Raw genomic sequence first — 17,755 nt, 5'->3', positions numbered from 1 at the left:
ATGTACAAGGCACTTACCAATTCTACTAAGAGACGGGGCTCACGGACACACAAACACACACACACACACACACACACACACACCCAAAAGAAAATGGACCCCGTGGGTCTTTATTTCGTAGAGCCTGGCCGGGGTACCTTCCCGCCTCGTGCGGTCACACCGACTCCAAACTACCACGATGAGACTCGAACCCACAACCCGAAGTCCACGGCCCACGAACGAGACCAAGCCACCATGACCGCAGACCTCTCGAACCACGACCACCACTGTTCACTCACCACCACCACGGTGAGCCACCGCAAAGGACAGCAGACCAACCACGACCACCACTGTCTGCCGTCCTCTCGTTTTTACCACCACTCTCTTGAGGTCCGAGCGATTTCTTCTTTCGCCACTCGCCTCCCATTGGCTGGGGCGCACGTGTGATGCTCACCCTTGGCTCATTGGGCAGAGGAAACACTCCATGCCCTTTTTTAGAGCGGTGCTCCGATCTGAGGCGATGGAAGCCCCGCCCACGTCTGTGTTCAGCACGCATGCGCGTGAGGAAGGCCGATGGTGGCAGGAGCGAAGGAGGGATGTTGTTGTTGGAGTTGATGTATAAAAACCTAACTAAAAAATAACTCGTTGCGCACACACGGAATTCCCATTAGACAGAAGGAGGGATTCTAACTATAAACACATACTTATCAAAATAACTAAGCTTAGGGACTGCTGTCTGTTTGTGTGCAAATGGCTGCCAGATTCGTAACAGTATGTCCAGATTTGGGTGAATGGGACAGTATCTAAACATGTTCAGAGATCGGGTTTCTTGAAAACAGGAAAGACAACATCAGAAGCAATGATGCATTCAATGACTTTGCTTGTTATTGGAAGCAAACTCAGTGGCCCATAGTTAGTAAGGTTTGTTTTTGCACCGTTCTTGTGGATGGGGGTGCTGTTTGTTGACTTCCATGCAGCCGAGAGATGTACAAAAGAGGACAAACTGAATAGGGCAGATAGAGGAGGAGAAAGAATGGCAGAGCAGAATTTGAGAACAAGGGCACTGATGCCATTTGAGCTCATTCCCAAAGCAGGGAAAACCTTCTTGGGTGAGAGGGACACATAGCCTAGTAGATAGTACGAATATCGGGACAGAGCAGGAAGGGTTGGGAACACGAGATTTGGAGGAAAAGACAGAGTTTGGACAATCTGCCTTATCCTGAGCAGAGTCAGCGGTACAACCATTTGAGGCGAGGGGCAGGAATAGCACAGTGGGATCGGGAATGTTTGAGGTTGTCCTCCAAGTCTAAGTAATTGTTATGGAGCCTGTTACTGACATTCTAACACTATTTGCAGCTCACCAAAACATTCTGCAGATCCTATCCTTATATCTGGTCTTTTTGCTCCTCCTGGTCTCTGTTTTCGCATTTTGAGGCCCCAGGATACTTGTTTTTTTTCCATCACTCCATGTGACACCATGTCTTGCTACATCGTTGAAAGACCTCTTCCTCTTATGTGTTATTCCATGAAATGTGCATGTCTCTAATGTCTCTACACACTGTGGGGCCAATTAGTGTTTTCCTTGCATACCACAGACACCACAAACTATTTCATCACATCATATTGGTTTGAGGTTACCAGTCACCTTTGTTGTGTCAAACAATCTGTTGCAAGGTTTGTTTCTCTCTTCAGATGCTTTTCAATTTGTTTTAAAGGTCTGTGTGATCAATGGCAACATTGGTGTTGTTAATAATCTTCCACTTCTTGATAACGTCCTCTCCCATTGATTTGGGCATGGCGAGGATGGTGGAAATCATCCTGATGTTGGTGCCCAGTGCTGTTTGATAGCTGATTACAATATATACTGAAACGCAAAAGAAACCACCTTTTAAACCTTCAAATATCAACAATAACACTGCGTGTAGTAAATGTCTGAACTTATTTGTGGACAATAGTGTCATCACTGTTAGACAAAACGGTCACGGATGGTCACTTGAACCTTCAATGGTCACTTCATAGCACAGCTGTTGAACAGCCGTTTTGACTGTCAGTGATTAGCCAAGGGGTACGGGATGATTTTAATGAGCTGCACGTGATGTCTTGATATTGGCTTTAAAAAGGCCAGTGCAAAATAGGCATTTCAATAAACATGCCACGATTGTCAAGGGATCAACGGCAGTGTGCCTTGGGCATACTGCAAGGTGGATTGAGCTACCATGAGGTGGCACGTCGCCTTGGCTGTTCACACCAGACGATATCGGCCCTGGTGAACAGAGACACCCTCCACAACTCTGCAGATGACAGACCTCGATCAGGGAGGCCAAGCAGCACCACTGCAAGGCAGGACAGGCAGATGGTCCTAAGTCAGATGGCTTCAGACATTGAGGACTGAGTGGGACAGAATCCAGCAGCAATCCATCCAAAGACTGGTAGGCAGTATGCGCTGACGATGCACTGCCTGTATCCAAAACAATGGTGGCCACACATGCTATTGAAAGGGGACTGACATTGCACCCTGTGCTGTTCTGTACTGCAGAACAAATTTATGAGATGGTGTATCTTGGTCAAAAACTTGACATGTCATCAATAAAATGCCAATGTTTCAATAAGCAATTGTTGGTTTGTTTTATTTTGAACTGTTATTATTTTATTACATTTCAAACAAGTGGTAAGTTTATTTTGCGTTTCAGTATACATTGCCCAAACTAAACAAGAAAAAGAGCTTTTTGAGATTGCAGACCATCACCAGGACTTTTATGTGATGTTTGTGTAGTTTTGTGTGGTGTATTTCGTGTGGCATTTGTGTACTGGTGTGTTACATAATTAACTAGAAGGGCACTCAGTAGAGCGCACACCACCGCCACATAATGCCTGATCCATGAGAACATATTGGGCCCAATACATTTTTGAAATAATATGCTGTACAGTACTATATTGTTTTTGGCCCCATCTCTCAATTGTTAAGAAGCACTTTAAGAATTAAATAATTCTTGTATCGAGATCCGGATTCTGATCTTCACCAAAATCGAATCAATTCGTCCTAACAACACACCCAACCTGTCCACCAAGTTTCGTTTGAATCCGTCCACAACTTTTTTGAGATATCGTGCTATATATCATTTTAGCTCCATCTCTCAATAGTGAAGGAACACTTAAAAAATTCTAGTAGTCGTATCCGGATCCGGATCTTCACCAAAATCGAATCAATTCTTCCTTGTCACACACCCAACATGTCCATCAATTTTCATCCTTATCAGTCTGCAACATGTTGAGATATCGTGCTATATTGTTCCGGGGCCGGGAGTCGGCCGCGAGCACGACCGTGAGATGGAGCTGCAGAGTCGGCTCGCCCGATCGCCCGGAATTCAGATCGTACTTCTTCGGAAAAGTCCGAAGAGTACGGTTCCCTTTCGGACCACGAAGCGTCAATATTTCGGCCACGTGGTGCAGGGTTATATGCCAAATCTTCAAAATACCTCGAGACCACGTGGCGATCTATCGAGTCTTCACACCCTCGACGGCACCCGTATGGAACGAGCTGCTTAGCGCGCTGGATTTGTGTGCGATCCGAACGGTTTAATCGCCGATATCCGTCGGTCCAAATGTCCCCTTACAGCCGTAACTGCTTTTACTATTTCTCCAACACGCAGCACGCTAAGTCAATGAAGGAAAGGACGAGGATGAGCTGGAACATTCAACAATAGGATATTTATTTACAATAGGAAAAGGGGAAACACAGAGCAGAACTCGAGGGGGAGCACTCGGGAGAGTGCAAAACCTCCGCCGCCAATACTGCTGGGTCACTCAAGTGAACATTATATCTTATTCATTAAATATGATGTCAACAGTGCTGACAGTTATAGTTCTTTTCTCCTCCATTTTTTGGGGAGGGGGGGGGGGGTTGGTAATCACTTAAAATATGTAGAAATGCAAAAAAAAGAAATTGAAATTTTGTTGAAAAAAAGTTGCAAAAAATTTTTTTTCCTCTAACAATTATTTATTGGGGGGGTTGGAAATCACTTAAAACATGTAGAAATGCAAAAAAAAACTTTTTTTTCTCTAACAATTTTTTGGGGGAGCGGGTTGGAAATCACTTAAAACATGTAGAAATGCAAAAAAAAAATGTTTTTTCTCTAAAAAAATTTGGGGGGGTAACAATTTTTTGGGGGGGTTGGAAATCTCTTAAAACATGTAGAAATGCAAAAAAAATTCTCTATTTTTTTGGGGGGGGGGTAACAATTTTTTTGGGGGGGGTTGGAAATCACTTAAAACATGCAGAAATGCAAAAAAAAAAAAATCCTCTAACAATTTTTTTTTGGGGGGGGGGGACCAAGTCCAAAATTGAATGGCATGATCCTTGGACCATACCTACCTTGGACCATACCCCCCCCCCCACCAAGTTTCGTCAAAATCCGTCAAGGAGTTTTTCCGTAATACTGTTCACAAACAAACAAACAAACAAACAGAAAGGGGTGAAAACAGTAACCTCCATCCATCTTCGAAGATGGCGGAGGTTAACTAAACCGAATACTAATAAGCATGTATGCAAGGTATATACAGCAAAGGCACTTAACAGTTTGCTACTTAAAGATGGGGCCCCAGACACACACAAATACCCCAAAATGATCGGACCAAATGGTCTTTATTGAGGCCGAGCTCGGACCTGTCCGCCTTGTGGGGTCTTCAAGCTGGTCGGTCCGGCGAGAGGCGAGCCGAACCCGGACACCGGCGGGTGACCCTTGCGGTTCCTGTAGGGACTGGTCGCTCGAGCTCTCGGTCGTGGTGAGGAGGACAAGAACGACGTCGACCATGACCGGACAGACAGGCTCCCTGAGACTAGCGCTCCAGAAAGACGAACGCTCCAGCAAAACGAGATGTCCAGGTGGGGAGATGCCCCTTTCCTCCTCTTTTTCCGGCTTCTGCCTCCCCTTTTATGCATCCCCGCCGGCTCGACTCCTCCCCCACTCGGTCCGCGAAGAATCCCGGAGCAGGGGGTTGTCCTTGTTCTCTGCGGAACTGTTGTAACGGTCGTTTCTGTTGTTTCTGATTTGTTTTCGAATAAAAATCCTAACTATAACAATAAATCACAGCGCATGAACATTTAATTACCCATTAGACAAGGGAAAGGAAGCTATCTATAAAACACATACTTATAAAAAAATGACCGTTTTTACAGCCATTTTTCCCTGCTGTGCAGGGGTTTGGCTTTTTGTGAGGCAATGTTTTATGGCCGGATGCCCTTCCTGACGCCAACCCTGGTCGCCTCTTACGACACACAGGGATATGGTACACCTATTCTAACCGGGGCATACACCGGGACCAGTACACTGGCACTCATTTCGCCGACCTCGGAAGGATGACAGGCTGAGTCAACCCCCTGGTGTTAATTCAGCAGCCAACGGAGCTTGAACTCAGGACACTGGGATCCCAAGCCGCCACCCTAACCACTAAGCCAACACCAGGCTTTAAAACACATACTTATGATATAACTAATCTATAGGACCTGAATGTTGTTTGCGATAGGTTTCCAAATTCATAACAATATATCGTTTTTGGCCTTTTCTCTCAATGGTGAAGAAAAAATTCTGGTAGTCGGATCCGGATCCAGATCTTCACCAAAATCTAATTAGTTCGGCCTTGTCACACAACCAACCTGTCCACAAAATTTCATCTGGATCCGTTCACAACCTTTTGAGATATCATGTACACAAACAAACAGAAAGGGGTGAAAACATAATCTCCTTCACCTTCGGTGGTGGAAGAAATGAGACATCATTAGAACTGCCACTTTATAACTGCTGGCAGTGATGACCGGGTACCAAGACGTCCCACTTTGATGCAACCCCTCTTTGATTGGACACCTGATCCTGACCCATGACGTTTTTAAAAATTATTATTATTGAATTGAATTTAGAATGAGATTAAAATAAATTCAATTCAACTCAAATGGAAGACCAAATAGGTACAGTCCTGCATTGAAGTTATCAGAAGGAACCCGAACAAGCAAAAAGTAAAGATGAAGTCATCAGGAGAACCTGAAGAGGATTTGCATTTCAGCTGCTACTTCTCTATGCTCAAACCCATCCAGGAAAAGCCAAGTGAGCCCTCATAAAAAACCCCCAAAACCCCCCACATCAAAAAATTAAATAATTCTGGCTGCCAGACCATGCATCCAATCAAGTTTAAATTTAAAACATGTATTTCCCATCACGACTTGATCATGATTGTGAAGTTTCATGTTGATGTATTAAACAGTTCCAGATTAAAAAAAAACATTCATATTTTTCTTCAATCCAATATGGCTGCCAAACCATGTGATCGATCAATTATTTCTTCACAAAATTGTACACCCATGGCTTGGGGAACATTTGTGTGAAGTTTCCCCTCATTCTATCCAGTCGTTCTGGAGAAGAAGTTTTTTTTTAATAGGTTTTAGGGCAAATCCAATATGGCTGCCAAACCATGTGACATGAAATCATATGTGTGAAACTTTTGTTCCTCATGCGTCGATCTTCTTGGGTATGTCTGTATCAGCTTTGCACATCTGGATTTGGGGGTTTTCTCCCATTCTTCCTTGCAGATTTGCTCAAGTTCTGTTAACTTGGATGGGGAGTGCCAGTGAACAGCAATATTCAAGTCTTTCCACAAATTCTCAATGGGATTCAAGTCTGGGCCTAGGCTGGGCTACTCAAGGACTTTCACCTTCTTGTTCTGAAGCTGTTTGAGTGTTGCTTTGGCTGTATGCTTGGGGTTATTGTCATGTTGGAATGTAAATCTTCACCACAGTCTTCGGTCTTTTGCACTCTGAAGCAGGTTCTCCTCAAGGATTTGACTGTATTTGGCTCCATTCATTGTTCCCTCTGTTCTTACAAGGCTCCCAGTCTCTGTTGCTGAAAAGCATCCCCATAGCATTATGCTGCCAACACCATGCTTCACGGTAGGGATAGCGTTAGATGGGTGATGAGCTGTGGTCAGTTTCCACCAGATGTATCGCATTGCATTCAGGCCAGAGAATTCAATTTTGTCTCATCAGACCACAGAATCTTTTACCTCATGCTCTCAGAGTCTTTCAAGTGCCTTTTTGCAAACTCCATGCTTGCTTTCACATGCCTTTTTCTCAGGAGTGGCTTCCGTCTGGCCTCTTTCCTATAAAGCCTGGATTTGGGAAGTGCTGCAGAGATTGTTGTCCTTCTGGCAGGTTCTCCCATCTCAACAAAGGAACTCTGTAGTTCTGTCAGAGTGGTCATTGAGTTCTTTATCACCTCTCTGATCAAATTCCTTCTTGCCCGGTTGCTCAGTTTGGACGGACAGCCAGCTCTAGGAAGAGTCGAGGTAGTTCCATATTCTTTCCATTTCCTAATGATGGAGCTCACTGTTCTCTTGGAAACCTTCAACACTCGAAATTATTTTATACCCTTCCCCAGATCTATGCCTCCTAAGAATTATATCTTGGAGTTCTATGGACAGTTCATTGGAGTCCATGGTTGAGTTTCTGCTCTGACATGCACTGTCAACTGTGGGACCTTATATAGAAAGGTGTTTCTAAATCATGTCCAATCAATTGAATTGGCCACAGGTAAACTCCAATCAAGTTGTAGAGACATCTCAAAAATGATCAAAGGAAATTGGATGAACTTGAGCTCAATTTGGAGTGTCATAACATAGGGGTTGATTACTTATTGATGCAAGACATTTCAGGTTTTCATTTTTAATTGTTTGTAAAAAATTGTATGGACATGTTTTCACTTTGTCATTGTGGGGTATTTTAGCAGATCGGTGACAATTTAAAAATTTTTTAAATCCATTTTAAATTCAGGCTGTAACACAACAAAATGTGACAAAGGTCGAGGGGTGTGAATACTTTCTGAAGGCATGGTAAATGCGATTACAGGTTGTGACCACCATGCGTGGGAAAGGACAACTCGACCACATTCTGAACAGTTCTGAACAACAATGGGGAGATGCTTCTGGAGTTCTGTTCAACAAACTATCTTCCTGGTGGAGGCATCCAACCTATTCAAACACAAAGACATCCATAAGTTGACCTGGAAGTCCCCTGATGGCAGAACTGTTCAGTGGATTGACCACATCAATGGCAAATGGCACAGCTCTTTACAAGATGTAAGAGTGTTTCGAGGAGCTGATATGAGCAGTGATCATTTATTGGTTGTAGCAAAGGTGTGCGTGTGTGTGTGTGTGTGTGTGTGTGTGTGTGTGTGTGTGTGTGTGTGTGTGTGTGTGTGTGTGTGTGTGTGTGTGTGTGTGTGTGTGTGTGTGTGTGTGTGTGCACGAAGCTGGGAACAGCCAATATGCCTAAGATAAAGACACAATATGACTCTTGTAAACTGAAGGATGGGACAGTCAGTACACAATTTCAAATTGACCTGAAAAATAAGTTTCAGACATTGGTAGAAGTCGTGCGGATATTGAGGAATCACTTGAGGAGGGTGTGATGGTGGTTGCCCACACCAACCGACCTGGGCCCAAAGAAGAGGAATAAAGATGAGTGGATTAGTAATGAAACTTGAAATCGAATAAAACAACGTAAGACAAAGAGATGGAAACAGCTAACTGAATAGCTTTAATATGTCCTGAGAGCATGAGAGCAAGGAGAAAACCCCACAAGGGCTGAAAGAGGGGAATTATTGCAAAAGTAATGAAAAAAACATGGGGTCTTATGGACTGTCATAATTGAAGAGGCGTTACACGTTTGGCTGCACTAGGAAATATCTTTAAGGTGATGCTACTATCAAGACTAAAGGATGCTATGGACAAGGAACATTGAGAGGCACAAGAAGGGTTCAGAAAATCAAGATGATGGATCGACCAAATCTGTATCCTACGAAGGGTCAATGAAGGAATCCTAGCCTTCCAGACAAATATAATCAATTTCATGGACTTTCAAAAGGCCTTTGATAGTATACTGAACAAAAATATAAAGGCACCAAGCGCAAAAATATAAACGCACCAAGCGATTGTTACTATTTTACCTCGAACTCATTGATACTAAATCTTCACAACAATTTGGTTATAGAATCCATGACAATTGAGCATTAAATTTCAAAGAGTTCCTTGAGAATTCTGGCGACAGTCTTTGCGCTACAACAGCCGACACAACCGAGGTGTCACTGTCAGAGTTCACACAGTCAGTAGCGGGTGTGTCCACCATTGGCGTCGCGCAGAGCGGTGCATCTCCGGCGCATGGACATCACCAGATTATCGATGGTGGCCTGAGGGATGTTTTCCCATTCCTCCTGGAGAGCCACACGGAGCTGGCGGACTTTCTCTGGGACTGCGTAACGTTGTCGTACGCGTCGATCAAGAACGTCCCAAAGGTGCTCGAAGGGCGACATGTCGGGAGAGTATGGAGGCCAGTCGAGGACATCAATGTCCTCCTCACCGAGGAAGTCCATGCAGATCCTGGCAACATGGGGACGAGCATTGTCGTGCTGAAACGTCACATGGTGAAGGCGCACAAACGGCACGACGATGGGTCTGAGTATATCGTCCCTGTACCGCTGCCCGTTCAAGTTGCCTTCCATGAAATGAAGCCGAGTGCGCTCTCCATGGCATATGCCTGCCCACACCATAACACTGGCACCACCGTGTGACACCCGACGAAGGACAGTGGCGTCAGTGTAGCGCTCCCCAGCCCGACGCCAGACGCGGAGTCCGCCATCAGCCGATACAGCTGGAACCGTGACTCATCGGTGAACAGCACTCTCCTCCATCGTGCGAGGGTCCAGCACAAGTGAACATTGGCCCAGTTCAGTCGGGTCTGACGCCGGACTGCAGTGAGGTCGAGTCCCCGGTGTGGTCGGCGGGCTCGGAGGTTGGCCTCCCTCAAGCGGTTACGCACCGTCTGAGCTGAAATGCGCCTGTTATGCAGCCTGACAGTTTCATCGGCAGTCCTCGTGACCGGTCGGAGTCGATCCCGGAGATGTTGCAGCCTCATGTGACGATCCTGACCGGCGGTGGTCACACGTGGTCGCCGGGCATGTGGGCGGTTCACGGTGCTTCCAGTCTCTCTGATGCGCGTTCTCAGGCGGCTAATGGTGGAGTGGTGGACATTGAAGTGTGCTGCAACGGCCCGTACTGACGTCCCAGCATTCAGCATGCCAATGGCGCGCTCCCTCAAGATTTGTGACATCTGTGGCATGTTGACATTTGGCACCAGTCCACATTTTGGGGAGGCCTTTTATAGGGCAAGCTATAGGGAGTGTTTGTGTCCTGGTCATGCTCACTGGCCATCACTCTGTCAAGCCCCATGGTGCTCATGGGAAGGATTACTCAACGTGAGTCCACACACTCAGAGTGGTCAATTTCAATGGGACCATCTGTCTTGAGCAAAACAAAGGAACCATTGCTCAAACATATCATCGGTTTGACCATTTTCCCATAATGGCAATCTTGATTTAGATATTTAGGTTGGTGCATTTATATTTTTGTTCAGTATAATAGAGGGGAAATCATTATGGAGTATACTACGACATTACCGTATCCCAGATAAGCTTTTGCAGATATTTGAGAACATGTAAGATGGAATGAAAAGCTGTGTTAAGACAGAAATGGAGTTACTGAATCGATCATAGTTTGACATATGTGTGCTGTCACCAGTGCTAATCAATTTAGCCATATACTTGAATACACAGTGATCGCAGGGATACATCATGACACCTGAGATGGAATAGACTGATGCACCTGGAGGACCTTGATTTTGCAGAAGATATTGCTCTTATTTCCACAAATGCAAATGATATGCAAAATAAGATGGATGCCATATTCAAGAAAGCCTGGTGTTGACTTAACCATGAAGGTGGCTGGCTTAAGATCTTAGGGCCCTGAACCCCTGTTCCGTTAAAACAAAACGTTGGCAAAATGCGAAACGTCAACTAAACTGGGTTGACTCAGCCAGGTTGGCAAAATGAGTACCAGCTTACTGGGAAGATTGAGCCATTTGAGTGTCCTACGTTGGAGTGGTGACCCGTCCAGGATTGTGACATCTTGCCAAAGAAAACTGCCTTGGCAGCCCTTGGCATCTGAGAATGCGAAAGGATTGTTGTTGTTTCTTCTCCTTCTCCTTCTCCTTCTCCTTCTCCTTCTCCTTCTCCTTCTCCTTCTCCTTCTCCTTCTCCTTCTCCTTCTCCTCCTCCTCCTCCTCCTCCTCCTCCTCCTCCTCAGTGTTTGCCTGAAAATCAATGCAAAGAAAATAAAGTTATTGAAATTTACTCTTTCCAGCAGAGATCCAGGGGGGAGGGGTGGTGCGACAGAGCACGAAGCAGGCAGAATGCAAGACCAGAAATGAGGCAAAGGACGACAGAGAGAACACCGACCTGTCGGCAATGGTGAAGTGATAGGCCCATAGTCTCAGTTTTATCATTAGAGATTCCAATCATCTTGAAAGCCTTGCTTTCGACTGCATCAAGCTGAGCAAGATGTGAGGCAGACGGAAGAGCAGCATTCCATCAGGCTATGGATGAGGGCCTTGGAGGTGGATAGGAGCACAGGTGTGCCAAGGAAGGACCTCGCACAATGGAGGATGCCCAGTCAGCATCTGGCTTTGGAGGCCAATTTTGAAATGTAGCTTGCCCAAGAGACATCATGGTTAAGAGACCCAAAAATTTGAGTGACTGAAACTCTTCGAGAGGGATATTGAGAAAGTAGATGGGAGGGTTTGTGGTTCGTTCCTTTCGGAGAGAGAGATCAAAATGAAGACCAATTACTGCACCATAGTCCCAAGAAGGAAGCCAGACATAACATTATGCACACGCACGCACACACACACACACACACACACACACACACACACACACACACACACACACACACACACACACACACACACACACACACACACACACACACACACACACACACACACACACATTATGTACTGCTAAGTACTTACAAAAGCTATTTTATTTGAAGTTATAACCTCAACTTATAACCAATTGACTGATTTCTCATCTGCCTGGATCATCAGCTTGGGCACCGTTTTTCATCGAGGTTTCGATCCTTTCAGCCCAGAACCTCTCCAAACGACAGATCCACAATCCCAGTCACAGGTCCACATCAGTAGATTATTCAACATCAATGGACCCACAACCCAAAGTTTTGTCCAGACAGTCAGTCAACACAGCAATGCAATAGCCTTATTCAAACTTATTTAACTATTAGTTATATTTAAAGTATTACTACATATGACTAACTTTAATCATACACCACTTTATATAATACTATATTTAGCGATAAACACTTTACCTTGCAGACATGTCCATTACACAGCACCTCCATCAACCATAGACTCAAACTGTCATTAACAACTGATTTTAACATGCTGCACTGCATATCCGAGCAACCACCAATAAATTATATTAATACTAATTAATAATGTATTTTATAAATAATATTAGTTTATTGTATATATCTAAACACCTCCATTATTTAACACCATCTCTAAATATATGTATGTTTAGTCAATTATATTAATTGAAGAATTTATCTCACTAAAATAATTAATTCATTATTATTATTATTATTATTACCTTCGCATTCTGCGAAAGGTGATGTTTTGGTCGGCGTGTATTTATTACCTTCGCATTCTGCGAAAGGTGATGTTTTGGTCGGCGTGTATTTTATTTATTTATTTATTTATTTGTAATCTTGTGATTCATATAACTCAAAAAGTATTAAACCGAAGTGTATGAAATTTGGTGGGATGATTGGTTATGAGCCAGGAAGCATTCAATTAGATTTTGGGATCGTTCGGGTCAAAGGTCAAGTTCAAGATCACGAAAAGGTCAAAATCGTCTTTTTACGATAACACGGTCAATTTTTATTAAATTTGCATGCAACTAACGCCAAAATGTTCAGAATTCAACGCCTCATCTTGTGATATGCAATATGACACAATGACGCCCATACTCTTGTTACCGGTTTGGGGTCAAAGGTCAGGGGGGTCACGACCTTGAAAACGAGATTACCTTCTCTTGTTGAAACGTTGTATTCACCGAGCTTGCGAGTGAAGACTCGCCAAAACGACGTGAGTTAATTGTTGTTTAGTCCGTAGCCCCCGAAAATCGGGGGGGGGGTCATGACATTATAGATATGTGGTTTGTGTCATAAGACCATTCATATGAAACCAAGAACAAAAAAAGTAGTGGCGGCGAAGGTATGTGCTCTATGAGTGCCCGTTCTAGTTATATCAAATGCAATGCAAGAGAAACTTGTTTTCACGAAAACCAACCAAACTTAAATAAAAGGTGACGATGGAGTCTAAAGACATTCTCACAAGACCTGATCAAACAATCAGATAAATATCCTCTGTTTAACATGATAGAATAAAAACCTCAGCACATGCCACAAAATCATTGTTCACTGAACAAAGACAGACAGACACACAGAAAAACACACACACACACACACACACACACACACACACACACACACACACACACACACACACACACACACACACACACACACACACACACACACACACACGCGACCAACTAATATGCTTGAAAAATGTTCGATTTTGCAAGTAACAAACAAACAAATGAAATTGCTTGTTGAGCAAGGAATTGCCAGAATAACTTTGTCATATCTCCATGATCTCTGAAGAAACAAAAACCTGGAAATCAATTTGGTTCTTATAAGTCGATAGTGCTATTGTTTAATGAGTTATACCACTTAGTTTGGTCGTGATCATAACTTGGAAGTCAATCGGACTTGAAATGGCGTTTTTATCGCAATTTGAAATTTTTGACCCGACCCCCCTGACATTCGACCCCCGACCGCAAAGAAGGATGTTGGTGTGACACCCCAATGAGACATATGGTTGGATGCAGAATTGGAAGATGCACATTTTGGATCTGGTTTGAAGTCGATACGACCATTTTCGTGGACGCCATTGCGAAAATAATTTCGGGTTTTCGGTGACCTTGACCTTGACCTTTGACCTAGATTCACCAAAAACGACAAGTGTCTAAGTTGGACCTTGGCCGACGTCTGTACCCAGTTTGGTCATGATCGCTGAAACGGTATGTCTGCCACAGGGTAAACAAACAAACAGACAGACAGACACACAGAATGACACACAACCGACCAACATAATTGCTGAAATCCGAAGGATTCCGGCAATTAAAAAGAAGTCATGCAGAGCACGATACTTGCAAAATCCATAAAGCAAATTTTACCTCAAAAGTAATTGGTGGTTGAATTCAATTACCAAATCTGCAACTCCTCTTCAAATTTCAAGTGAATCGGATGAAAATTGACAATTTTAGAATTTGGCCTATGTTGACCTTTTGGCCGATGTGGACCTTCAAAATAATTGGCTGCTTTAATTCACTGACCTGAAATATATATATATATATATATATATATATATATATATATATATATATATATATATATATATATATATATATATATATATATATATATATATATATATATATATATTCTCCTCAAATTTCAAGTCAATCGGATGAAAATTGAGGATTTTAGAAATACCACCTTAGTTGTTGACCTTTGGCCTATGTTGACCTTTTTGACCTCAAAAACAATAGGCTTCTTTCTTATGACAAACTCAACCAATGCCGTGAAGTTTTGTGAAGATCGGTTTAAAATTGTGACCTGTAGGCGACAAACAAACAGACAGACAGGATAACAAAATCGACTAAACTATATACTTGAAAAATCTTCGATTTTGCGAGTAACAAACAGACAAACAAACAGCTTGGTGAAACATAACCGATAACTGGAAATGTACGAGTGAGACGTATGCAATAGGTGGACTTGTCTTTGGGAGTCATTTTCCACCAGGGTTGCCAGGTTGTGATTAAAAAAACCGCGAACCAAAGGTCTAAAAATAGCCAACGACGTTTGACTATAGGAGCCCAATAAAGGACGTCAAAATTATTTAAAGAAAAAAAAGTTCCGGAAGGAAGAAAAATACGTTTATTCAATGACGCCATGAGCAAATGTGCTGCATCATGCTCGATTTGGCCTTTCCTTTGATCGCACAGACAACAATATTATTTCTGTCATTGATGTTTTTATACACCATGATTTTAATTCTGCAAGCTTCGCGACAGAGCGATTCAAGTTTATATAATAAAATTAACTGAAGGCTAATTTTTAGCGGACAAGTGGTGAACCCTCAAAAATAGGGAGAAAAACCGCCAGGAGACTTAAAAAAAGCCATGATTGGCTATAAAATAGCCAATCATGGCGACTCTGTCTCCGCTCCGCAAACTTCGTTTGGTCGTAGCGTCCATGGCGGTGTAGTCAACGGCGGAGTCCTGCTGTTTTTGCTTGAGAAGCATGTTCAGGAACACCACTTCGCAGGCTTTATGAGGTGTGTGTGTGTGTGTGTTTATTTATTGGGCATTCCATGGCATGGTTTCTCATCAATTTTAAATTCATCCAGTTACTGAGTAGCAGCGACATCGATACGGTAATCTTGTTGGCGCGGTAAATGGCGGTCTCGGTGCAGGCATGCTGGACGTGTCCGCGACAATCCCATTATTATGGTTTCCATTTAACTCCCGAAGCCCGGCTCTTTTGTGTTTCGGTTTTTACCCATATCCTCTTACTAAGTCCCATATTCAATGTTTTATCCCAAACCATTCACTAATCCATCTCGCAGTAACACATACACGAGGAAATGCATTACTGACTGACGTGAACTCACGATGATGGCAAGAGGCCGTTTGGCCAACCATGCCCGTGCAACATCGACACCGCATCCATCCAATCGATCACTGTGAACCCAATTTCTCGTGGGTGGGACACATCGTCTTTCTGATTATTTATATATATATATATATATATATATATATATATATATATATATATATATATATATATATATTCTAGTTGACGTCTGTAGGTGACGAATAAACAAACACCAACAGCACATTCACCTCGAGACGAGACCCTCTCACAGACGTCTGTCACTGTACATGTAAACAATATCCCATCCATCCGTCCTTGCAACAAAGTTAGGCACGACTTCATGTGACGTCACGGCGCGTAACATCACGTGACGAGCACGCGTTTGTGGAGGCGGCGGGGAGCGACCGACGGATCGAGCGAGAGTGCGTGCGATCGAGGGAGCGCGTGGACGTCGTGTCCGCGGCGTCGCTCATTGAGAGCCATGGCGTTTCTGGAGGAGCTCCAGATGGAAGGCGTCGCGTCGCACTTCGCCAGGATTCCCATGTTCCCGTTCTTCGATCTTACACATTACATGCTGTCTTTGATGTATCTCCGGCACGAAGAGGGTCAGTTTTATTTCGGTCTCGCGCCGCCTCGAGCGTGTCCTTAAAAGGTCTGGGGCGAGCCATGAGCCGGTGCGCTTTGTCCCTCCAACAGTCGCATGTGGTGTGCCCGACTCCGAATGAGTTGAGTGTCGCGGAGTGCGGAACTCGAGAAGTTCAAACTTTTTAATGTCGTTCAAAGTCGATTCGTTGTTTTTGAATGAGCTTTGGGCGTGGCCTGGAACTGCTTTTTGAACATTTGGGCAATGGTTGAGTTAAAAATAAATAAAAAATAAGGAAACTACAAAAGTTTAAGAATAAACGTAATAAAGTAATAAAACAAACAAATAAATAAGTTAATAATAATAATAATTAAATGACATGAGTTTAAGAATAAAATAAATAAAAATAAGGCAACTACAAAAGTTTAAGAATAAACGTAATAAAATAATAAAACAAACATAAATAAGTTAATAATAATGAATAGAAGGAAACGACATGAGTTTAAGAATAAAATAAAAAAGATAATAAATTAATAATAATGCTGTAATAATATAATAATAATAAAAAGAAAGAAACTACAATAGTTTAAGAATAAATAATAAAACAAACAAATAAATAAATTAATAATAATGAATAGAAGAAGACATGAGTTAAAGAATAAAAATAATAAAATAAAAAATATAATGCTGTAATATAATAATAAAAAGAAGGAAACTACAATAGTTTAAGAATAAACACAATAAAATAATAAAAGAAACAAATAAATGAGTTAATAATATTGAATAGAAAGAAACGGCGAGTTAAAGAATAAAAATAATAAAATAAAAGATATAATAAATTAATAATAATGCTGTAATATAATAATAAAACGAAGGAAACTACATTAGTTTTAGAATAAACACAATAAAATAATAAAACAAACAAATAAATAAGTTAATAATATTGAATAGAAGGAAACGACATGAGTTAAATAATAAAAATAATAAAATAAAAGATATAATAAATTAATAATAATGCTGTAATATAATAATAAAAAGAAGGAATCGACAATAGTTTAAGAATAAACACAATAAAATAATAAAACAAACAAATAAATAAAGTTAATAATATTGAATAGAAGGAAACGACATGAGTTAAAGAATAAAAATAATAAAATAAAAGATATAATAAATTAATAATAATGCTGTAATATAATAATAAAAAGAAGGAATCGACAATAGTTTAAGAATAAACACAATAAAATAATAAAACAAACAAATAAATAAAGTTAATAATATTGAATAGAAGGAAACGACATGAGTTAAAGAATAAAAATAATAAAATAAAAGATATAATAAATTAATAATAATGCTGTAATAATCTAATAATAAAAAGAAGGAAACTACGATAGTTTTGAACATCAAGTCGGTGTACAGTAGCTGTAGCTCACCAAAAAAACACGATGGACCTGTGTGTCCCAATTTGTGACATCTGTTTTTAAAGCTTCTTGCAAATGAAGTGACAAGTGT

At 42.0% G+C, this 17,755-nt stretch overlaps 1 protein-coding gene across 5 annotated transcripts in view; it reads left to right on the top strand.

The window, feature by feature from the left end:
- The first annotated feature begins 15,322 nt into the window (after positions 1 to 15,322).
- TMEM38A (transmembrane protein 38A) overlaps positions 15,323 to 17,755 on the top strand; it is a 75,674-nt gene continuing 73,241 nt past the window's right edge. For 4 of the 5 annotated variants that reach the window (XR_015059285.1, XM_085885462.1, XM_085885463.1 and 1 more), the window contains exon 1: positions 16,020 to 16,268. Coding sequence is in view for 3 of the 5 variants with exons in the window: in XM_085885462.1 (XP_085741588.1) it covers positions 16,145 to 16,268 (124 nt within the window). In the remaining 2 variants the exon portion in view is untranslated. Of the gene's footprint in view, positions 15,344 to 16,019; positions 16,269 to 17,755 lie in introns of those variants that run through there. The other variant, XM_085885465.1, reaches the window with a different exon arrangement.

This window comes from Eptatretus burgeri, chromosome 6, assembly GCF_056783735.1.
Source record: "Eptatretus burgeri isolate ZD-2024b chromosome 6, Ebu_testis_v1, whole genome shotgun sequence".
Classification (NCBI taxonomy): domain Eukaryota; kingdom Metazoa; phylum Chordata; class Myxini; order Myxiniformes; family Myxinidae; genus Eptatretus; species Eptatretus burgeri.
The sequence above is the reverse complement of the archived record's forward strand: the minus strand, read 5'-3'. Positions and strand labels throughout refer to the sequence as shown.